General features: G+C 43.8%; 1 protein-coding gene across 9 annotated transcripts in view; it reads right to left on the bottom strand.

Moving 5' to 3' along the window:
- The window catches only part of kon (chondroitin sulfate proteoglycan 4-like protein), a 30125-nt gene extending 5147 nt beyond the window's left edge, over window positions 1-24978 (bottom strand). The window contains exons 1-10 of one of the 9 annotated variants that reach the window (XM_076535426.1): window positions 20275-24978; window positions 19555-20184; window positions 15647-15810; window positions 11868-12099; window positions 9231-9447; window positions 5718-6312; window positions 5195-5449; window positions 3700-3897; window positions 2829-3030; window positions 16-2733 (exon numbers count right to left, since the gene is read on the bottom strand). In XM_076535426.1, coding sequence (XP_076391541.1) covers window positions 16-2733; window positions 2829-3030; window positions 3700-3897; window positions 5195-5449; window positions 5718-6312; window positions 9231-9447; window positions 11868-12099; window positions 15647-15810; window positions 19555-19636 — 4663 coding nt within the window. In that variant the 5' untranslated portion in view covers window positions 19637-20184; window positions 20275-24978. Of the gene's footprint in view, window positions 1-15; window positions 2734-2828; window positions 3031-3699; window positions 3898-5194; window positions 5450-5717; window positions 6313-9230; window positions 9448-11867; window positions 12100-12308; window positions 13381-15646; window positions 15811-19554 lie in introns of those variants that run through there. The other 8 variants (XM_003707861.3, XM_012296323.2, XM_012296322.2 and 5 more) reach the window with 8 other exon arrangements.
- Between the last annotated feature and the right edge of the window lie 368 nt (window positions 24979-25346).

Raw genomic sequence — 25346 nt, 5'->3', positions numbered from 1 at the left:
TCGTGAAACACTCACTCGTATGCGTGAACATCACATTCAGTTGGTCGATCTGCTGCTGAGTAAAATTGTACGTGTCCGTATCCGGCGATGATTTCAACGAGATGAATCCGTTTCTAATCCCGGTCACGTTAAACGTTATGTCGTGAGCGGCGGTATCGTTGTCAACGGCTGCTAAACTGTCGGACGTTAACGCGATCGAACCACCTTGCCAGACGGTCAGTCCTGTCTTATTGACCAGTACAGGTAGTTCGTCGTTAACGGGTTGCACGATCACCCAAACATCGAACGGTTCGCTGATTTTATCCCCAGCAACGAGAACCATCTTAAACGAGTCTTTCGAGGACTCGTCTCCGTTATGCTTATACGATATTATACCGGCAGTCAGGTGTTTCTGCGAGAACTTCTTCGCTTGAGAATTCTTCGTCGTGTCTAGAATGGTTCCATGTTTTGGCTTCTCGATGACACGATAGTCGGTCACTTTCCCGGAATAGTAAGGAGTAAGGATAGAATAGTTGGATTCGTCGAGAAACGCGCTCTTCCCTTCGGTCACGACCAGACTCTTCGCTTCGACGTACAATTTGTCCGGTACTATCACGAAATTCACGCTCAGGTCTCTCAGCCAAGTGATCCCGTTGGTTACGTCGAACACGAATTTGTCGTTCGTCTGATTAATCACGTATTGTACGTAGAAAACGCGAGCCTCGTTCACGTGAGCTTGGCTGAAAGATTTGACCGCGTTGCCGATGTAATCGTCTCGAGTCTCCTCGCTGTGCTCGTCGTGGATCTGCAGCTCCAGATAACCGTTTTGCGGCCATTCCTTTACCAAATAAACGATCTCTGACTCCGGTATCTTAGGATGCATGATTTCGAGGCTCTTTCTGGACAGCAAAACGCTGGTAGCCTCCTCCACGAAGATGGTTTTGTTGTTTTGAACGATCAGGGGCTGCCAGTAGCTCTCCGGGTACACTTTGACGGGGAAGACGCCTTCCGTTTCGGCTCCTTTCACCGATACTCTAAACTCGAAGCCGTCCTTGGCCAACGAGCCACCGAGATGCTTGTACAATACTATTCCATCGCGGAGATTCTCTTGGACGAACACGTTTGTTTCCTTGCCGTGTACCAGCAGCTGGCCGTGCTTCGGTTTCTTCAGTATCGTGTATCGAATGTCCTTGTCGGAAACGTAGACGTTCGTCTCGACGCCGAGTTGGTCGGGTCGTAAGGCGATCGATCGATTGAATTGTACCACGGATCCGTTGTTCTCTTTCAGCATCACGTAAGGAGCACCAGCCTGAATCTCGAGGACGCCTGTCACGTAAAAGTATCCGTCCGTCACTCCGAACTCGAATTTACCGTTCTCCTCCCCCTGGTGTTTGAACAGTATGCGACCGTCGTCGATCTCCTGTTGACTGAACTCGTGGATCTGCATCGTCAGGTTTGACACTCTGTACAATCTGTACTTCTGTTTGTCCCTCCTCGCGTAGATCAATTCGCTAGGCTTCGTGTCCACGTCCTTGTCCGCGTACGCTAGATCCTTGTTGGTCAGCAATCTCTCGCCGTTGGACACCACGTGGAACACTTTGTTCACCGTGCGTTCCGGCGCGTTGTCGTTTTTCATGCTCACGTTCACGCGAAACAGACCGACGTACATGAAATCCACCGAGTCCGAAGCGATCGCCATATACTGAAACGAGTCCTCTCGAGTCTCCGAATCATCGTGGACATAGTAGACCCTTTGGGAGAGCAGCTCCTCGGACGTGAAATGATCGGTGTCGTTTCTCGTGTAAGATCTGGAGTCGTTGGTGACGGTTAGCCAACCGTGGCGAGGTTTCATAGTCAGATTGTAGACCAGCGAAGCGACACCGTAATCTTTCGGATTGGTATGCAGGATTCGAACGAGTGCTTTGGATCCTTCGTTCACCGTCAACGTCTCGACGTTGTCCAACGGCTTCGCGTTCTTACCGAGGTAGTGTCTGAACTTGAGACTCGAATGTAGATCGATGCATTGCGGTGCGCTTACTTTGAAACCGAACTCGTCCAGGATCGTCGAATAAGCCCTCTTATATAACCGATATCTCAATTTACCGGAGTCCACGTCTTCCTGAGTAAAAGTGTCGGTAATTCCTAGTCTTCTATTCGATAGAAACAGATTGCCGTATCTTGGTCCCGTCAACATGGTAAATATAATTTTGTTCGAAGCTGTAATCAGTGGATTCGTTTGGTATTTCAGATTTTTACCGGTTATGATCACCTCGGCCACGTTAGTGAAGTTAACCGAGGCTCTTTTCGTTTCTTTCAATTCGAGATCTATGAAGGTGACGCGGAAGTCGTAAGTATGCTGCGTTCTCGCTTCTCTGACGCTCGCTTGAAACTTGAATTCGTCCTGATTCGGACTGCCCTCGTTGTGAAGGTATCGTATAGCGTGTAGCTCGATGTCTCTGCTGCTGAAATGATCTACGTTGGTCCAGCTGCTCGAGACGTCCTTCAGCTTTTGTATCGTGCCAAATCGAGGCTGCGACACGATATCGTAACGTATGTCGATGGTGCTGTCGTCGGAATTGGTGGTGAACGAGAGATTCGCCGGGGTCAAGTAGGAGAACGATCGATGAACGACGACCAATCCTGTGTTGTGCATCAGTTTGATTTCCAGAGGATGAGCCGCCACTCTTAGACTGGCTGGTTGGCTACTCTCTATTCCGTCGCTGACCCGTAGGTCCAGCTTCGCGTTCGATTTCGCTGTAACGAACAATCAACGATAAAACATTTCGCGAAACATAGATACACGATGCCTGTTCGATTCGCTGCGGCAATATCGACGGCGAAGACGTTACCGTTTCCACGGTGCACGTATGCGATTAATCCTTGCATTAATTCGGCCTGGGTAAACGTGTCGATGGCTCGCGACGGATGAGTCACCTTCTCGACGTAGCCGGCGTCGGCGTCCGTGCGTAATACCGTGTAAACCAACATGTCCGACGGTGTGTCGGCATCGATCGCCCAGATTAATTCTTTCGTCAAAATTTTCCTTGTTCCCTGTGGAAATTTTCCAACGAATTACTTCCTCTTTTCTGAATTACTCTTTTCTTAATTGGATCGCGTTTAACGTGACGAGTCTAACGAAAATTTATTCCAATTTAACCTCTTAACATTTTTTACCTTCCATTACATTATTAACGTAATAGCTTGTCTATGCAATTTTTATCTTCTCTTGCTTAATCGAACGATCGTCGCGTCGATCACCGCGAACACCGACTTCTATCCGGATAGATGCAATTACAAGTAAGTACTACTTTGGTGAAATACGGTTTCTACGGTTTTTAATGGTAATCAAGTTAATAACCGATTTTTTACGAGCAAAGAAACGATCCCACTTAAGAAAATTGCAGTTGCAAGTGGTTAATTAGGGGCAACGACTGAAGCGGCTTAAATCGATTTCGTTGCATGCCAGCTGCTTCGTTCGTCGAAGACACTGACGCGACAAACGCGTTAAAATTTCTTCGATTCTTCGTCGATCGATTTACCCTGACTCGCGAAATCGGTATTATAGCGAGTCAATTGTATTAACGCGTTTCTAAAGTCTCTTCGAAGATATTATCCGCTTACCGCTCGTTTCAAACAGTATCCCCGGTCACATAGAGGTTTTACGCGTTTTTAATCGTAAAGCGACGAGTATAACGAGAATGACTTTTGTCGGTCACTTACTTGAGCCAATCGTAACACTTTCGCCGTCGATATTTCGAGCAAAGGTGGATCGTTGACGGGCGTAACGTTGACATGAAGCGGAAATCTGAGTCGACCTTGGAGATAACCTGGTAACGTGTAACCAGCTCCTGCCATCAACGTCACTTCCAGGATCATACTGTCCTCTGTGGTTTCGCTACCGTCGTGCATGTATCGTATCTGTCAAGAATTTCGTTGGAATAACGAGACTAAACGATGCTTTTCCGACTTACGAATATATCGACGAGTATTAAAGAGAACCAGTCGTAAGGCGATAATTCGAATAGAATTCGGATTTCTTACTCGTATACTAATACGACCAAATGTTTATAACTGTTTTACCGAACATCGTTATAAAGAAGCGGATCAAAATAAACACGTTGATCAATTTTCAATTACTACACGCGTAGATGATAGGAACTAAAATTTATTCTTAAACTCGACCTTCAAAACTATTTTATACTTTGAATTCGAACAACATTTACCTCTTCGTTGAATGTTTCTTACAGTGCGATGATTACTGCAACTGATCGTGCATAGAACGGCGATTGCGATATTAAAGCGAAGCAATTTATACGATAGAGGTGTAAACGAATATATAAACGAGTCTCGCAGGCATTTGAGCAGCAGATATCAGGACATTTATTTCTTTCTATTTCATGGTTTATTCATGTCGCGAGTAAGCCATCGTGAATTGAAAATTCTCAATTTTCTACGCTGACGCGTCAGCTTTCTTAACGAACCGATAAATTCTTGTTAATATCTCGAAACTTCCGTTTACCGATAGATAGACTCGGAGGTTATATGGGCAATTAGCATATATCGTAGAATCAAGTGGAAATCTCCGATTGATATTCCCAGTTTCTGGATCGAAATGAGTCTGTTCGAAAAAACTTGGAGGAAAGAAGTGAACCGTGGTGAGTCGCGGTGAAACGTTTAACGGAGAAGCGGTCTCGACTCGACGCGACACGATACGACACGGCACGGCACGGCACAAACCCCCGAAAAAAACCATTAATGAGCGGTGGTGGTGCTTATAAATAGAGCACTGTCGCTGGATAAATTGAGTGTAAGTGGAAAAGGAACAGACAACCGAGAGTTCTGACAACGAGACCACGCTATACGGCCCCCCACGGTTCTAAAGTTAGTCCTTCAGTCAGAAACTATCTATAGCTCGTCGACCTATGACGAATTGGAAGAACACACGATTCTTTTCCTTTTTACCTTCGACATCAACGACCAACAGATTATTAAGAAAGTAGCATTCGATAGTTAGATGATAGACTAACTTTAGATAAAAATAATGTGAAACAGTGACGAGTAAATAACAATTAGTCGGGACTCGGAACTCAATAACTTACGTAGAGACAAGAGAGGGAAAGAAGGTTTTTCGAATGATCGTGAGAAACATTTAAATTGTCAGATTTAAAGCCCTTTGTCGAATTTCTGCGTTTCGATATCGGAGAAAAAGTATTACCTTATCTTGATTAACGTCCTGAAGAGTGAAGGTTTGCTCGGTTCTGGTCGTTAAGAGGTCCAGAGCCAATGTTCCATGGGCGGGCGGCGTTACCAAGGTGAATATAACACCGTCCTCTTCTACCCCATATTTAGCGATGTCTAGTACCATGGCAATGTTATCGCTCGTCACCAGCACGTGTTCCCCCTCCGACACCATTAGAGGGCTTAAGGAAAGTATCTCTAGGTTCGCGGGTAAATTCGCCTTCGAATAAACCTATGGATTATGAAAGCAACGCCAGCGTAAGTATCACAGGATAGCAGCCTTCTCCGAGGAAAAATGATCTTTTTACATCGACTACTACTTGTTCGGAAACCACTATTTGCTACGATATTCGATATTTATCTACTCTCCACGTACTACCTTATCATTGTTATTAGAGAAGCTTATCGTGTTCGCTCGATGTATGTACATAAAGTGGAAGAAAAGTTGGAAAATCGGCTAGTTCGGTTTATCTACCTACGAAACACTAAGAAATATTTGCCTTGTAATCTTCGGCATAATTTGGCTTGATACACAATGCCTGGTCGCAATCGCATTTGAAGGAGCTGACACCCAGCTGCGAACAAGTGGCACCGGAAACACAGGGATCAGCGTCTACGCAGGGAAAGCCCCAAACGCAACCGACCACGATACCCTGGCTGATCTTCACGTCCGGTAGACCTAGTTCCTTGTTGTCCAGCAGCATATTCCTCAAACAGCCCTTGTAACTCACGTCACCGGACTTCAGTCCTTTACCTAGCGCCCTGGCTCGTTTGTTCAATTCTGTGCCGCCGATGTAGAGGGTGTCCGCCAGGTCTAAGTAGCGATTTCCACCAGATGGCAGGGTGATCGTTTTTTCTTGCCGGTCGACGGTGATCCCTATTCCGCTTGGATTAAAAACAACGACCACCCGATGCCATTTGCCGTCGGCCACCGGTGTGTCGTGTATCAATTCGGTCGGTCCGTTCCCTCTGTTCATCAGAAGTCGTATTTTACCCTCGAATAACTCGATCCCGAGGTAATCGGCGTACGGCGATTGACCGGTGTTATACAGCAATAGACCGGTCTCTGCGCCGCTCTTCAACTCGAACTCCCATCTGTAAATGGTGCGAGGGGAGGATAAAATTTGAAGGAACAAGTTTATCGAAACTAACGGATATTACGAACTAACTTACCATCTCTCTACTCCTACATGCAGTTCTCTATATCGATAGATTCCTATACTTCTAAATATCGAGATATCTAAGACCATTAGATCGTCTAATCTAATTAATTCTAATCTCGAAGATCCTAATTCGAGTAAAATGGTTGCTGCTGTAATTATAGTAGACGTTGTACCGCTACATGCCTTCGAAAGTCTTATAACGATTAGATATAGAGTGGTATATCTGGGGAGTATAACATCGAAGCTCTGTAACAACGTTGTCGAAGCTATTCACGATCGAGTTGGAATTTGGTAGTTGACTTCTTCCGTCTACCCGTCTGCTGTCTGCTGGTTCGAATGGACTCGCTAAACCGTTAAATAGAGTTCTGGCCAAAATTTCGAGTTTCTTACCCGTTCGAGCATACGAATTGCTGTTTGGATCTCTTTCAGAAGTTGCAAAACTTTGTCTGTTTCGAGAGAAACGTGATTCTAAATTGATTTTATGCAAGCTGAATATATTTGCTCAACGCTTTTCAACCTTTTCTGCATAATCTATGTTGATTATCTATGTTACGCGATCGAATAATATGATCAATTTAGTCTTTGCCAGGTTTCGCGCGTTGTAACATTAAGGGACATAGCGTCTGAAAAAGTGGGCCGCTCGATTGGCATCTCGATCGAATTCGCAGGAGATCCGACTGAGAATAGACGGGATTGGCTTTGTTCTACGTGCGAATCGATCAGTCGTGGACTACCAATCGCTGACATTCAACGATTTTCAACGCGTAACGCGAGGCGAATCGCGAGAAATCAAGATTGCACGCATACAAGCACACGCACGACAGTTCTGCGATACGCAACAGGTAAGTACTCGTACGTTTATTTACCGGGGTGAGTATCGAATCGTGTGTGGAGCGTACTTTTGCGTTTCAATCAACGAAATTCAGAGTTCCTGAATCGGAGACTTCTCGACACTCGAGACGCGTAACCGCTCATCTCGATTTCGTCGGAGGCGGCGACAACCGAGAGCAAAAGCTGGGTCGCATCGTTGCGCGTTATATCGTCACTCGTTGTATAGATTGCTTCGCGTTGAATTTCGACGCGTGCGAGTATTTTCGAACCGATAATATACGTCGTAAAGCGATGAAAGTAATTTTAAAATTGGAATTAATCGTTACGGTACGCAGAAACGGGTGAAAGAATGTACTAGGTATCGAGGATGAACAAGCGTATTTCAATTACGTCCAGAAAGATCTCTAAAGATTTGATCGGAAACTTGGTCGAAGTCGATCGGGGGGTTAAACGTCTTATGACTCGCGTACACAGATAAATTTATTATCAAGCACGTTGGATCGATAGCTGAATACCCTCGAACGTCTTTCAATATTTATTCGATACTCGGGTCAGACGACACTTTACGGCTATAGCTTTCAATCGAATTAAGGTCCTTCGATTGTTTACCGGTTGTCGTTCGAACAATAAAATAAATGTAGCTTCTGAATAAAACGCGGTTACTATCGTATTCAACGATATATAATAGAAAGGTTGTTTCCGAATAACGAACACCAACATTCCTATAAATTATCCTTCATAGTTACTCCGTTTGAAATACGTTTCTTTCCTTTCTACGACGAATAGTTGAGAAGATAATCGAATGGACGGATAAAAACGGGACACTCTGTATATGGCATGCTCTGTATATGGTATGTAGTACCGATTTAGATTCTTCTTTCATCGACTACGTTTTCTACTGATAAACACGGCGATAACGATTTACGACTACGACAAAACGTTACGGAATACGGTTGTTTTTCGCGAACGACGTTTTTCATCGACCAGTGGAAAGAGTGTATCTTTCCGATTCGCTTAGTCGATCAAGCGATTCGCTCTCGAATGTCTTTGTTGTCCTGAAACGTCGAAGCAAAGTACAAGGATGCAACGAGATTGTTACGTTTCTTTTAAACCAAATAGAAGATACAGAGGAAACGTAACGTTTCAGGGAATGCAAGAAAATTTCAAAAAATCATATCGAGTAGTAGTCGCACTTTTCGTTCGTTATTCGAAAACAAAGCGTTCGTTCGCGAAGCGGCGGAGGAACTTTTCTCTGCGAAACACTCGAAACGAATTCGATCGAAAGAAAAATAGAATGACCCGATTTTTGTGAGTTTTGCGTATCGTCCATTCGATTATTTAACGCTTTAGCGATCGACGTGGTGCGGCGTGACGTACGGTAACTCGAGCACGTTGGACAGTTTTGATGAACGCATGAAATGCTGCGAGCAACGTGTTAAAATTGACTCGGGAACCGAGTTTCGCGTTCACCGAGGGCTTTAACCGGATTCGTATCAAATATTGTCGTTAGTTTCGCGTCTATCGACAGTTTCTGAAACCGCCGATAACAACTATTTAACCGGTAAACCGTCAAACACGAGGGCTGGTCAATTTCAAATCTTCCTAAACAGAAGATCTAATTTAGTTGTGGATATATTTGCTTATCCAGTGTATCGTTAAATCGAATACTTATCGAATACTTTACTACCGAGTAAACGTGTGCGGAACATAATGTTAGTTTCATGGAATACTTGACTTTTTAATCGGCATCTTGGCGTTTCAATTTATAATATAGCGTTATCGTTATAATAATACATCGTTTATTCTCTGCTTTACGATTATACGTATTAAATGATCTCTATCGAAGTGATAAGATGTTTGCGACGAGAATAAAGACGAAAGCGACAACGTTTTTATCGCGGGTGGAGTAGGTTGAATGTTAATTAAGACAGCGTAAGGAGAGTTCGAAGCATTCGGGTCTCGCAGGACGTACGCGCTCGGATCTAATTTACAGGACGAAAAGGAAGTTTAGTTACGTACTTTGAACCGGAGCGTGGAATGAGTCTTGGAATCGCCGTGAACGCGCCATCCTCGACGAAACTGACTTCCGCGTTCCTCGTAGCGTCGAATTCCGGCGAGCAACTCCACGTTACGGCGGTAGCCTCGGACTGACCCTTTCTTGACTTCGCGAATTCTATTACTCTAGCTCCGTTATACACGATGTCGGCCATGCAGCCTCTCAAGTAATCTGTGTGTCCTAACAAACAAAAAATAAATTAATTAATCATCGTTTCATTATTTTTCTTATCGACTTATCGTTGATTTATCGAATAAGAAAGAAACGAAAACAGGGTAGTTACGAATGTTGCCTGTATCGCCTATCGATCACTGAAAATACAAAAATTTTCGGAAATGCGCGGAATCCGGCAAATATTTAACGTTATACGATAATAAAACAAAGCATAATAAAATAAAATGATACGCGTTACGTTCGCAATTTTATTATCGAACGTAATTCGTAGCTCGAGTTTTAAAATGTTGCATTTTCCTCGTGACGATTCGTGACGATTCGTGACGATTCGTGACGATTCGTGACGATACGTGAAAATATTCCCTCTCGGTAGATATCAGAGCTAGAGGTCAAAAGCGGAATTTCATAAGTTCTCGTTGGAGTTTCGGCTTGTCTAAAGCCGATACAAGTAGCACCTCGAGGTCGTAACTGGTCCTCGCGTTCTAAAATTCCACTCTTGACCTCCGGTAGATCGTTCACGATTGATAGGACCAAAGGAAAATTGAAATTTCAAGCTGGGACCATTGGATGCACCTGTGGCTAGGTAACCACCGAACGTAGAAGGGAGAAACGAGGGGGATGTTCAGGATCGCGACGATATTTTCCGGTACGGCGTTGAATATAATATATCGCAATAAACCGAGGCTGTTCACGGTGCGATGAATCAGACTGCAACCATACCATCACCGTACCTACCATTTCGCGTGATGCTGTCCTTCTGATACGGTTCGCGATCATATTAATCGAAGAAGTTTCGCTACGGAACTCTGTTGCCGAGTTCTCGGAAGGATTTCCAGAATCGCGTGGAAATTACGTATTCGAATTAAACGACCTTATTTATCTATTCGTAGCCGGAACGTGGAAAAATAGTCGATTGCACGCAGTCGGAACGTTCGAGGAAAACAACGACGAAGAGCCAGAAAATTTGGGGCCTTGTACACAGTATCTCGGGGTCCATAGGCTGCTTATCGTTAAACTCGCCAGTGGTAACTGGGACGGAACGTTTCGCGACAGAAGGCATCTTACTTCGCTATACGTATACCTTTGTATCGATTTCTTAGCAACGAATGTATATCTGTTAGACAATATTTCCTGTACAGTCGCTTGCAACGATACCTTTTCTCGTTCCAACTGCTACTCAATGTTTTCAACGTATTTTTATCGATACATTTTCATATTAGCGAATTCCTTTTTTTCTGGCTTCTACTCCAAAAGAAAGCCAAAAGAAATTTTGCGATATAGTCAGAATGAAATGCAGTTTTCCCTTCGTCGTTAGCATTTTGAAAGGTGACGACACTCTGTAACGAGAAACGAATTTCTCTCTTCTCCTCTCGGTCGTTATTTCTTTGGCGCGAGAATCGAGGAAGATTCGAGCAGGCAACGGAAATTAATAAGAGGTTACGAAGGGGTTGGTTTAGTGGGGGTTGGCTATGTCGTACCATGGGGTACAAATGAATTGTCATGAATATGTAAATTGAATTTTGAGCTGGTCGTCCAACGTTGCGCGAGATGCTTCGGATGATAACGTCGACGAGAACGGAGGGGGAAGGGTGCGCTCTGTTTCTACCGATCGTATTCAATTTGCTACGCGTCACCTCCCTCGCCTACAGATGAATTTTTGCATTTCGCTAAATATTTATCGAAATATTTTCGTCGACGTAAAATTACGAAAGTGTGTTTCGATCGAAATTATGTTGTTCGATCATCGAATGGTCAATTCGATTCGAACGATCAAAGAACCTATTTGTATGCTTAAACGAGATGCTTTATCTTTCCGTCTATGCTCGCGATAACCACTCGGACGAATTTAACAAGATCGAAATCGTTGAAGATCGTTCGAGGATACTCGAATCGAGATCATCCGGAAAAAAACAATCGGATGGACGATGAATATTTGATGCGCTCAAGTACCTAGCAGTTTTATTCGAAAGAAAAAGCTTATTCCTACCGCTAATTTCCAAGTTATCAAGTAATTAATAATCATTCATTGAAGAATTGTTAAATTAACAGGATTTTCGTACGGTGAATAATTTGATCGTTTTCTTAATCGATACCGTTAGTTATCGAGAACCGGTGTATCGTCGCGTGGAAACGGTATTAATTTGGTAATTGATTTATCGATCGATCGTTTCCGCGAGCAAAATTGCAATCGAGAATTCGATCGTCGAACGCGAAACGAAACTTCGTTACCCTTGTTACGTTTGTTCGTAGCGTGCATTTTCATCGAAGGCACGAGTCACGGAAAAATGAGCTCGAACCGCGATAAAATGTCGAAACGGCAACATACGTACACGTGGTTTTTGTTAGGGGCTTTGTAACGAATAGCGAGGACCAAGCACGATTTATTCGGATGAGTCAGTCAGCGAAGCTCGCCGTTGGCGTCTTACCTAGAAATAGCTCGTTGAAATCACCCTGTCCCCCGATGAAGACACCATAGTGTATGTTCAACTCGAAGAAACGCCCTGGTAGAAGTGATCTGGTCGTGTGTATCACGTCGATTTGTAAAGTTATGTTGGCTTCTCTTCTGGTCAGATTCACCTCGTGCCAATTCAGGTCGTTCAACGTTAGTCCACGCGCACTGGCCATCTCGCTTTCGCCGGCACCGAGATTAATATGTACCTGTAATTAAACGTACTATCAAATTTTCTCGAGTATTCTCCTTCGAAATCATTCTATTACTTATAAGATATCTTGTCGAAAACTTGTTCTGTATTCTGTCGACGAATACAAACGTCACGTAACTTTGCGTCCTGGCAATATATTCAACAATTTTTCGGCAACTCGGTTTAACGAAAACCTGCTCGTCCGCGGCGTTTCATTTTTCATACCTTTCTTTCAGCTACCGTACCTCTTCCGGTTTATATATGCGGTCTGTAAAACGTCGCCTCTGTAATGCTCTGAATATTGATTTCTCTCGGATTGACATCGGTTGCTCGTTTATCACGCTTCTTTTTCCACCGTATCGGTGGTAATCGAATACTTTTAATACCTTTCGATTTTGTTTTTATAAAACTACCGTTTCCAAAAGAATCGTTTCCGTGGAATAGCTTAGGAAAAACCGTATCGTCCTTACTTTATTTACGAAAGTTTTGTCGACATTAACGACTGTTCGATATGAACACTTGGCCAGCTGATTTCAAGCGTCTAGGAAGAAATGTCTAGCCGGTGGTAAAAGACGCTAGTGGATTTCATTAATTCGAAGCTTCCGTCGTAAATTACGGGAAATTACTTGTATCTTTTTCCGTTTGTTCGGTAGCGTATCTGGAGGCCATTATAAGTTCCCGAGTAATGTATTATCGAGTTAGAGGATGCGCTTTAGGAAGAGACGAAGCGGCAGCATCTGATAGAGTGTTTAATCGTGACTTAAATCGACCAGCTAGTAACTCGTGACTACGTTCGAGCAGACCGTCTTTGTCTACCTTTCACGATCCTAGGCATATTTTCTTGCAACTACGGACCCGTATAAATAAGTTGAAAATCTGCAACAGGAAAAACGCTACGATTCCGATCGGATTAGTTCGGTTTTAAAAATGTTTCTTACGCGGATCGCTTGTTGTAAGCGGACAACGCATTGCCGATGCTTATTTCGTGGCGCGTTATTCGAGACGGCTCGAAATTACGCTCCGCGATCGATTCTGTAATAAAGGCGCGAGTTTTTGCGAGCTGCAAGTTCAGCCGGTAGCAGCGCAATGTCCGATGACTATGCAGAACCTCATTAATATGTATAAGCGCGATAGACACGATACTTGGTCGAATGTAAACGCGAATTTATACGTTTCGAAGGTCGAAGAGAAGACCGCACCGGAACATTATCGATTCACGGCTGATTGAAAAGTGAACAATCGCGAATACATTCTCTACCTCTTCTGCTTCCTAATTACGTACTCGTTAAAATTTACCTTTCAATTTATGCACTATTCGGAATTGTCCACGAACGAAATTTCTAACCGCGATCTAGCGAACGTATCAATTTCCGGATGCCGGATATAATTGTTCAACGTATACAGGATGAAAGGGTAATTTTTCTCGAGATAACGTTTTATGCGTTTCGCAGGTTCGCGAAGGCGAAGGAAGGTTTTACTCGTTCGAAGCTACAGCGCGAACGCGTACGTTGGAACGAAACGATTCCGTTGCACTTTTTGCTCGGCCGTTTATCTCCTTCTCATCCTCCTTAACGATCTTCTTAACAAATTTAATTAAGCTCAGACACCAGCTACCAGTCTTCTCACGACGCGGCGTAGCCCTTCCAGAAATTAGATTCTCGCGGTTTTCACGCTCGATCCCCTCGCTCGACCGAGAAACGATATTTCACCGCCACCTCTAATACCCTTTCGGTCGATATTTTAACGTTAGCGTAACGTCGCGATACCGGATTACGATAAAAAGGAAAGAAAAGAAAAGCGATTATCCCCTGATTGAACGCGAACTACCGCGTTCAGAAAAAATAAACGTAAAATTCGTTCGATACGACAAGCTGCAAACTCGCGTACACTATATACCGTGGATCTTGTCGCGTCCCATCGCGATTCTTTTCACGAAATCGTAATTTGTAACCGAAGCTCGAGGACGATTATTAGGGAAAGGTAAAGTGGCCCTTCCGGGCTTCGACGTCCCCGGAGCATCGTTGTTCTTCGCGATATCAACCTGCTGCGCTCTCCGTGTAGCCGTTCCATTCCGGAGCAACGAATATCGTGTCACGACGATCGTTAATAACGCGTTCTCGTTTAATACGAGCGCGTAAACCTCGCGACTGAAACTTGCTCGTCCGTGTTTAATCGAGATTTGTTTGGGAAACAGATTAGAATAATATCACGAATATGTAACATTCTTCTTGCTGAATTTTTAGACGATTCGGCTCGGCGCACGTTCGACGCGAACAATTTACTAAACGTAGTTTAATCATTTTTAAAACCGACTTACACTTTTCCCATCTAGCATTTAAACATAAAAAATCAGCACTTTTCGCGATTAATATGCAAATGTTTGAGAGAGTAAAAAACGATTACGATATTTTACGCGAACCCGTATGAAATTTAAATTCGAACGGGTCGCGTGTAATTGAATAAAATGCGTCCGCTGCTGATCCGGGCCATTCGTGCATACATATCATATTTTTTTTTTAGATCCGCGAGGAAAATTGGCTCGTAGCGAAATATCGATCGACAAAGGTCGTAATGTCGTTCGTTTGTTTGAAATGTCATAAAACGATTCTGTCCCAGCGCGGTACTTGCATGACAGACTGATTAAATCGACTAAGATAGAAAGGTGTTCCGGCAGGAAAAAGCTTCGACAATAAATATCGCGACAGTTTATTACGCGACAACGTTCACGATGAAACTCATTATGTATTGGCTCGAAGCTTTGTCGGTCGACTCGTTGATTTACGAGGGAACTTAATGCCGTGAAATTGGTTTAAACGAAATCCAAGGGATTACGCGATCATTTTTGTTTCGATGCTTTGATCGTTGTAACTGGTCATCCGTTAGAAAGTTCCTCGTTGTCGATACGATACGTGTATATAATCAACGCGAGATAACGAATTAATTAGACGCGCAAGTACAAGAGCTAGAGCTAGGATAGTAGCAAACTTTACTAGAACCATCGTTTCTGACCGTCAATTGTCAAAACTTGTCAAAGTCCATTTTCGTTATGCCAGCTACCGGTGTTAACGCAAATAGAAACTCATCGTGTTCCTTCTACTCCTCGATAAGCTTTATTTTCCTTGTAAAATAAAATGCATCGCCCTTTCCTCTTCGTTCCCCTCGCCTGTTTCACCGACGTACATAAATAAAATGCTTTTACCCGTGAAGTTTTAATGGGTCGAATAAAACGGTGTAGCGACATGACGTTGTTAAAATCAAGACACGGTTTTTATCGAAGTTATAAAACTTAGGGTGCAGCGTTGTCGTTGGACCCGCGCGCGTGAAATTCTCTCTCTCTCTCTCTCTCTTTTATTTTTATTTTGTTTATCCCTTTTTACGGGCAGGCGACGAATGGTCGCGTCCTCGAAACGGCATCGTTGGCTTCTTCTCTTCGACGTATCGAAGCGAGTCTAATTCGTTAGCAAGTACTGGAAGCGGAGGAGAAGCAGAAGAGCACGAGCAGTTAGTTACGGGCTAAGCCGAAAGCGTATTAATAGAACGTAAGCATCGAGGGCAAAACGAACCTTCAATCTGCCGGCTTCGAGTTTGATCAGGCAGTAATCCGTCTTGCCAGCGGCCAATAGCAGCATCGCGTCCGCGAGACGAGTTCGGAACCGGAAGCTGATGTCGGTCGCACCCTTGGCCTCTTGAACCGGAAGATGAATGTAGCTGGCTCCGTAAAACGACACTGCAATAAATTTCAACAATTTAACCGCATTTCCCGTCATCGACGCGGTTAATACCTAAACACCGATCGCTAACTAACGTTATCGAAAGTAACTTTAGATCTTGATACCGGGTATCGAGATCACCGACTCCTCGATCGTTCGAAACTTCTCTTTTCGTCGATTTTATATCGATCGCTAGAGCCGTTAACTCGTATTTTATACAGTTCATCGAACTAATTAACCATTTTACGCTTACCCTCGGAGCGTTAACTTGGAATAACAAATGATGCGGTGGCCGAGGGTTAATCCTTTCCTTTACGACCTTTTTCAACGATCGAATAAATTACAATTGTCCGCTAATTTGTTTTCATCCGAAGAAGAACGTTCTACTTAATTTTTCCTTCGAAATCCTCGACATTTTGCGCGCCATTGTCATTGGAAATTTATTTTGTTTGTTTAAGTTTTGACGCGGAAAAAAGTGGGGGAGCAGAGAACGCGAACGTTTACGTCGAGGTTGTACGTAATTTTTTGACGATTCGTCGCTGTCGCGTGAAGGAACGGTTGACGGATTGAAAAGATCCGGCGTAATTTTGATCGGTATTAAATATGTTTGTTTCCACTTAGTTAGCGTAAATGAACTTTTGCCTTTTAAATCGGCTGCGTCGTTACCGCGCGCGAAATATCCAGGGATTCGATGAAAGGCAACGAAACAAAACGATAAATACAACGAGGGAAAAGCATACGCGGCACAGATAAACAAACAAGCATCGAGCGACTAGGTAGAATTTAATTGATGTTTCGTCGATCTTTATTGAAAGTACGATGAAATATTTCCCATTAGCGGAATCCGGTTCGATCGAACACGGAGGAACGAGACGAGTGTAACGGAAAGGCAAAATCGAGGCACGGAGAATGGAATAGGAAAAAAGTAGGAGAAAAAAGAGAGAAGAAATGAGAGAAGGCGATTGAAAAGCTTGGCAAGACCGATGAATGAGAGACTTCAACTCCTTGAAACGACCGTTCAAGCAGAGATCTCGAATCTAGCCGTGTACCGAGAAATCTGACGAACAGTGGAACGTAGCGACTTATCGAGGGTTTAGTTCCCAGCGGCGTGTAAATGGTCTAAGAAAACGTTCGAGCACGCAGAATAACCGCACGGGTTATTAACTACAGAGTATCTCTTCTCTACGGTCTCCCGTTCTTTCGTCCAACGAAATTAACATCGTGGAATACGAGACATTCGGCTAGACTTTTAGTAAACTTTTAGATTATTAAAACACCGTATACACGTATTTTGGTTAGGCGGCTAACATTCTATCGCGTATATGTATTCCGCATTATCGTTTGCCGTTCATTATTTTCGCCTTTAAACTATACAAGGCGTGGCCCAGAAATAACCGGGTCGAGGTACTTATCCAATTACAGGTAGATTTTCTGCTATCGGAAATGTTCATCGGTCGCTAATTACCGATATAATAGAGCTCGGAAACGAGCAAATCGGCAGCTTTCGGATAGCGTTTCTTAAACCAACCGCGACCGATAATGAACGTCGTTCTTAACGGTTTGACGTCAAACGTTTCTAGGAATTCTTGCAGCTTTGCTCCCTTTTAATTTCCCTACTACGAACAATTAAGTATCGCGGACTTATGTACGAGAGCGCTCTATGTACGAAGCAGCGTGAATTCTAGCGTGAAAACTAGCTATTGAAAAATATTTACGGATAATTAAAATCTTTTCGATAAATCTGCTACCGAAATCAATTATGGTTGAAAAATTAAAGCTTTAAAGTAGTCCAAGTATTTTTCGATTAAACGGCGGCAAGAAAAAGTTTAAATTTTTATTAGATTTCGTTCCGTGCTTCGAATCGGTGATAACTCTGATAAAACTTCGAAGCTGAACACGACGAAGCTTCGCGATCAAAGTACGAAGGAGACGTTCGAATATTTCGTTTTTAATATCATGCTTTTAATACGAAAGATTTTTCTTCGCGATAATTCGTTCAAGATCGATGTTCAAATATTAAAAAGAAACTAAGAAAAATGTAAATTTTTTGAAATCTCTTTAAAAAAAGGGTTGATTTCCATTTAGTTGGTCGATAAAGGAGCAATTAAACTGCATCGGATACGTTGGTTATCGAACAAACGGAACATAATGCCGAAGCTGAAAACCTACCGATGTAAAATATCGTCCCGGGGGAACAATGAATATCGACTTTACTTATAACCGTCAACACCTGAGCGTGAGTTATAGATTTTACATGGACTATACATCGTAGAAATTTCATCGTAAAAGAAAGCAACAAATACGCGTACAAGAGTATTAGTTACTCGATTTAGCGCGTTATTTACGTGGCGCGAATTTACGGGATATAAATCCGATTAAAGTCGAGGAAAAGATATTCCGTCGATATTCGACTCGTTTCGATTCGGCTCGAGTCGATTCGACGACCGGGTTCGCGACGGAACGCGATTCGATTCGGTATTATTCAATTCGAATCGATTGAATTCGACGCGATTTAAACGCAACTCGATTTAATCGGTCGCGCTTCGCCGAAAATCGAATCGACGCAATTTGGCGTGGCTCGTTCCGAATGATCGCAGGATCGATATATTTAAAATTTTGAGATATCCGTGTCGGTTGATCGATACAATAACAGGTCGTTAAAATAGCAGATTCCGAAATAATAAGCGATTCGTCGATTTGTTCGGTCATGGAGGATTCAGAATCTCCATTCTGCGGGTGATTTTTAAAGTGCTCAACAGATTCGATGGATTGGCACATGTTCGGTGTTCTTACGTAACCGGTTATTAAATCGAAATCGATCGAATAATGGATAAAACGGAAAGACGATATCGCGAAGAATAAATGGCTATGGCGGATCGCGAAGCGTATCGTTGCAATTATAGGTGATCGAAAGCGTATCTCTGTCTGTCATGTTTTCGTATCGAATCGACGTTCTGGAACAGAATCGAGAGTATCGTATTGTACCGCGCTAATCCTCTCTCGGTTTCGATATATTTCCGTTCTGTTTCGTTCCGTTCCGTTCCGTTCCGTTCTGTTCCGTTCCATTCTCTCCATCGATTCGATCCAAGTTAATTTTTTAATTAACCTTTCCCCATATTCGTCGTTCCGTTTGTTTTACCATCGAATCGATCGTGGCGATGCTTTCGGTCTCGTCGATTGACGAGTCTAATTAAAAACGAGGAGAATGCTTCCCTTTATTCGGTCGGTCGTTCGTTCGTTCGTCTCTCTCCTGATACGTTGAGTCAACAGTTACCAAATTACCGGCAAAATGAACATTTTCCCGAGGGCAACGCCGCGAGAAACTAATTTACTTCCGTGGAAATTCGTTATTACGTTCCCGTGCGAGCACGCGTCGACGTCTCGGCCTGTTTCCATTTTCTTCCTACTTTTTTAACCGGCAACAGAAATTCCTCGGACTACACCGTCGCGACGGTTCGTACCTCGCATTTTCGCGTCGAAAAGTATTCGTAACGATCGTACGGCGAGAACGAACGAATTCTTAACCCGTCAACATTTTGGAAAAGAATCGGAAAAATTTGCGAAGCTCGTGTATCCCATCGGGAACGATGAAAAGGTGTCGTCGAAAGTAGTTGGCATATCTGTCGCGAGAAGCGACGGCATGACGTTTCAGCTTGACCATAAAAGTTAATCTTTTTCCATCGCGGGGCCTCGGATTTACGCGACGTTAGTCGAGACGAGACCAAAGTGTCTCGTCCAAAAGAGGTCGTCCTATACGTTACCTTTTTCATCCGTTTGGCAGTAACCCAACAGGCAGCCCGTTACCGCTAAGAACATTAGCAGCTTCATGTCGTTGAGAAACATTAGGAGTCTCCCGGCTGGATTTCGGCTGTTTTTTCTGCCTTCTGGCTTTGCCTGTCCTCTTCCGTTCCGCTCGTTCCAGTTCGGTTCGACCACCGACCGCGAGATTAAGGTGTCGAGTCAGCTAGGTAAGTTAAGAAACGGCTAAACGTCCTCGAATATCGCCTGTTAATATATTTGCATCCATTTGATAATGTTCCCATCCATTTGACCGCGTTGCGTTCTCCGCGTGTACCGCTGCGGAACGAACGATTTCGTTCGCAAAGAAACTACGCGTTCACCGCACTCTCCGTTGCTTCTATTTTCGAGCAGGAATCAGAGGACGCGCGCGATCGGCCACCGGAACAACGCGGAAATCGTGACTGCGACCGGTCTCGTATAAAAGTGTAAAATCGAGCGAGGTTCCCGTGAGTTTTGGCCCGACGACCACGACGACGACGACGACGGCGACGAACCGCTAGCTGCTGGTCCGGCTTTATCCTTTGACGAGACGCTATCTGGCATCGTGCACGTACGCTTCTCGTTTCCTGCTTCGGTGAACTCGCTCGTTTCTGAAAGAACGTACGGACCCAACACCGTAAAACGACACCTACACGGCTGCACGGATTTGCCGTGTCATCTCGTTTACTTTTTTGCCTTACAATTTCTTTTGCCAAAGTATTAGGTTGTTGCATATCGTAACGAACCCGAGCGTCGTTCGATCGCGTGATCAAAAAATACAGCAACACGGGAGAACACGGCTGATTGTTGTTTAAGGAAAATACTATTTGCTTCGAAGCGTTCCGGGTTCGATACGATTCGACGGTAAAATCGAGCTAACGCTTTCGAAAATTCGATTATAAATAAATAATAGCAAAGTGCTTGTTGACGCGATTCGATATCGTAAGGCAAGGAGTTAATCAGCGCAGAAACAGCTTTTGGGTCTGCACGAGTTGACCTGTATCGTTAGCTTTGGCTGTTTAGAAGGCGCTCGAGAACGAAGATGTTTTTTGTTGCTCGTCAGCAGACATCGTCGAGTAGCGAATTTTTCTTGCTCTTTTCTCGGAAACGCAGACGTTCGAGATTGCCGTTTCTACCATACAGAGAACTACATTCATTTTCGAAGAACGAATAATTCTTTTTCTTTCGAATCGCTTATCAATGTTTCTGAAAAATTAACGAATCGAATCTTGACATTATTTGTTCGGTTATTATTCTTCGAAAGAGTGATACTCGAAAATGCATTTTAGTTATCCGAGAACTACACCGTAAATATTCGCACTGAAAATCGAAGCATTCTCTCGGAAAAGAAATCGAGACGTTAATAAGAAGTGATGGTTGTAGGTAATAAAAGGCTATTATTTCGCTACTCGGAAAGGCTTCAGAAATACTGTTTTACCGAAACAAGCGATAAAAAACCTGTTCCAGGTTCCTTTTATGTGTACGCAGGTACTTGAAGACTCATTTTCAACATACAAATTCGTGCACACTTCATAGGAGAATAATGACACGATCATGAACGAAGCTTAACCTTCTATAATGCAATTTCCTACACTAATAATTCACGCGCGTTAATCGTTAACAGGTCCGGTGAAAATGTAAACGCTATCGAAATAGCTTGAAAATAATTGCAGAGACAAACTGTAGAAGCGGAAACCTAACCTTTTAATGTCCGGCGATCGAACGCGTCGAGTGTTTCAAGATTCTTTGATAGTTGCTTACCGAACGAACGTTATCGTTAAGACGTATATTATTAGTAGTTGGACGTTAAATCGAGGATAAAGAGCACGGTTGATATCCGTGGGAAAAGAATCTGAAAGCTAAATACGAAATTCGAAGGATGCTAGTCGATCTGCTGGAATTCGAACAGATGGGGAAAGGGGCTTTCTCGAGCCAATAACATATAAACGTTTAAACAACCCCTTAAACTCGTAGCCTGCCATCCCTATTTTTTCCCTTCTATTTTCGTTCGTTTATCTTCGAACCAGAAGAGAGTTTCTCGCAGTAGAAAAAGAAACGATTGGTCGGACCGATCCCCGCGCGACTACCTTCTAGTTTTTGCGAATCTCGTTTGAAGCGACCGACATTCGACGCGTACGTCGGTAATTCTCGAGCATCGAGTAAGTGAAAAAAGAAATACAGAGAAAAATTGGGTCGACTCTATACTCGGCATAACCGAGTCATATTTTTCGTCCGATCCTTCGTCTTGTTTCCCCAGAACGTTTTGAAAATGCAGAACGCTCGCGAAGAATAAGAAAAACTTGTGTCCGATTTCGCGTTCCCATCGGGTGAAACAGTCCGATACGGCGCAAACCATGATTTCATGGTTGCTGCCTACTCTTTCGTTACCGATATTCGTCCCGATGCGATCGAACGCGAACACGAATCGAACGAAATTTCGCGGCTCGATTTATTTAGCAGGTAAGCTGAAATCGGTATTGATCATCGCGTTCCGTGATTTCACCGAAAATACCCTTTCCTTTGGATCTATCTACATGCTCGTATAAATATTTCACGCGAGCGTAAGGGTGGATGGAAAGGTTGGCAACGGACGTATCTCGGTATGGAGCGAGATCATTGCTGATTTCGCGGAGTCTATCCATCCTCTTTACACGCCACGGAGATAAACGTTTTCTCGGAGAGCCTTAAACCGAGATAAGAAAATGTACGCGATATCTTTGAAAAGTCGTAAAGTCTCGTGGATTTCCATAATGCAAAAACTCGTCCGTGTATACTGAGCGCTTCGGAAATTATTTCGGAATTATTTACATTTTTCGATCGATAAATGATTAATATATTACAGGCAGCTTAGAGTACATTAGAGTACATTAGGTAATATTCTAGTGTTAACGTTGAAAAACAAATGATAGGATCATGGCTAATGTATCATGTTCGCTTATGATCGGCGTTGGAAAATTAGAATATATGGTTTACAATAATACAACATTGTTATTAGGGCAATAATAATGTAAGGTAATAGATTGAAAGCATAAATTGGAAAGTTAAATGATTACGTCATTAATAATTGTTATAACGCGTTCTAGTATATGTACCCATTTTCACGTTCGCGTTAACACGCTGTGGATTGTAACACGATAGTATAGATTTGTAACTCGTTACCATATTGATGGGAGGGTCACCGATGACCGCCGCCACCAATTTAATGTGATAGAATAATTAATAGATGAAAATGGAAGGAAAATTGCGCCGATCATTTAACATAATAAATGAAACAACGAACACGAAAGAAAGAGGAACGAAGTTTGGAAAGTATGAACATATCGTTAAGATAATATTGACAATTTAAAGTTGTTACTTGGACCTTTCGATTAAACATTATTAGAAGTTACTCCGTATTATTGTATTATGCAGTAGGAAACTACATAATGTCCTATGTAGTTTGCAGGTATCCTGGATGACTTTTACTACTGCGTGTCTTGTCACGCACGTCTGCTTCCACCGAGGTATAGAACTCGTTAAGAAAATGTTTTAATTTGGTTTTCTATTTCGGAAACAGCCTGTGCATTCTGACTCCGAATTCGGGTATCGAAGAATCGGTAATGTTTTGGTAGCGATTTACGTCTTTCCGTTGCACCGTCAAGAAGATGGAGTCGAGATCTCTACATATACGTCGCGACGAGATGTAACGAGCTTTTAAACGATCAAGATAAACGTAAAGATAAGAGAAGGGAAGATCCCGCGTTGTCTTTCGTCAGTCGACATCGAAAGAAAGGTCAGTATCGAGTCGAATCGATGAAAGCATCTGTTGCCAGGTGTAATGAATCGCGTTGTTTTGTCCGATCGAACTGTCACGGAGGATCAGCGCTGAATACCTAAAGACACGGTAGTTCGAGAACGATTTAAAGTACTCTGTTCCGAAGCGATTGTCGCCCGTGGCCGTTCCATTATAAAAAACGATTCTCGTAGGCGAACTCTGAATCGTTCTCAGCGTATTCTATGAGAGGGAAGACCGATTTTCGGAGAAGATCAACGTCCAAGCTTTGTTCAACGAAATGCCCACGAGCTACGATTCTCATCTATCCGACTGAGCAGCTCCTGTAACACTCGAGAGACAAAAAAGGAGAGAAACAGAGAGAGAGAGAGAGAGAGAGAGAGAGAGAGAGAGAGAGAGAGAGAGAAATCGTTGAAAGCATAAATCGTGGAACGACGTAAATATTGCTTTCGTTTCACCGTCACGTACAAGCATCCTTCAAACCGGCCTTTTTATCGCCGGAACCGTGTTCAAACTTTCTTCCAGCGTCTGGAGAAAACATTGGAACTTTACCGTTTCTCTGTGCCGTGAATCGCGACGATTCTTTTGATCCATTCATTCGAGCGTCGCATCGAAACCGCCTAGACGCGAACTCCAGACAACTACATACATATATCTGGTGTTTTTGTGCCGGTTCGATCGAAGCTTCGTTCACTATCGTTTCTTGGTGTGTCGCACGTTCGAGAATGCTCTCGTGGCCTCCTCGTACCACACATGCACACGAAGGAACACGTTCGCACACACGCCCGGCACACACGGACGTATGCACGCACGCACGCACACGCACGCGCAAAATCCATAGGGTGTCTGGCGCGTTCACGCACGCGGCAGTGATTCTCGGCGAATATACATATATATATATATGTATATGCGTAACGTCGGCGAAGGAATACGTAATCCTTTCGTCGACGGGGGATGAAAAATTCGCAACGATGCGTAGAGCGAGTCCGACCGCGTACCCTGTCGTTGAACGAGAATACCCGCAGCCTCGCGTAATGCCTCGCGTAATGGCTCGCGTACGTGCACGCGGCTAGAAATTGAAACCCTCGCTGTCACCGCTACCACCAACACCCTGCACTGTCACCGCACACCGGACACTGTCACTGGCCACCCTTGGCCTCGCCGAGCCGAACGCGTATAAATACGTAAAAGCGTCGAAGCGGAGACAGAGGGAGAGACGGTGGCGAGCCCAGACCGGCGTCGACGTTTCTATGGCCGTGGCTCCTTTTATTCGCGCACACGGTGCTCCTTTCAGAAGGTTGTTCACCTTTTTTCTTTTAAATCCGTTATGTCCGTCGAATATTCGTAACGACGAGTTTATCGCGGCAGTACGGACGGTGCAATGGGACGCCGCAGTCGCGTCGAACGTCCGTGCTCGTCGTAGCTCCCGTTTTCACTCGTCACCGTGGCACGCACGGGCCCGAAGGGAGGCAACGAGCGTGCGTCCGACGAACGAAGAGACGCGCAGAGGGAGGCTGGAAACGATAAAGACAGAGAGAGGAGAGAAAACGAGGCGAGAAGAGGAACGGCGTGCTTCGACCGGGCGTTCCTCGGTCCTCCTCTGCCGCACAACGACTGAATCTTCGGGGTGGACTAGGGAAGCTGTGCGCAGGGTCGACCCCGCTCGTTCCGGCACCCCGGCTCACTCCTCTCCTCTCCTACTCTCTTCTCTCGTTTCTCTCTCTCCATCCTCTCCTTTCGCCTTTCTCCACTTTTTTACAAATTCTTCGATTTGTTATTTCCTATTGTTAGCAACATTCCGACGATGTTCACGGTGCTTGTTAGATGTTGTTTCTTAGGGATCTCGTTCTTAAAGATAATAAACATTCGGTTTTCAGCATAAGGCTACTAACTGCTAATTATCGGTTTTCAATGATCGACCACCAAATACGAACAATCAACCGGTAATTACTATTACTACATACAGGAATTTAAGATCGTAACGTTTCATTTTCTCTAATA

Source organism: Megachile rotundata, chromosome 9 (genome assembly GCF_050947335.1).
Source record: "Megachile rotundata isolate GNS110a chromosome 9, iyMegRotu1, whole genome shotgun sequence".
Classification (NCBI taxonomy): domain Eukaryota; kingdom Metazoa; phylum Arthropoda; class Insecta; order Hymenoptera; family Megachilidae; genus Megachile; species Megachile rotundata.
The sequence above is the reverse complement of the archived record's forward strand: the minus strand, read 5'-3'. Positions and strand labels throughout refer to the sequence as shown.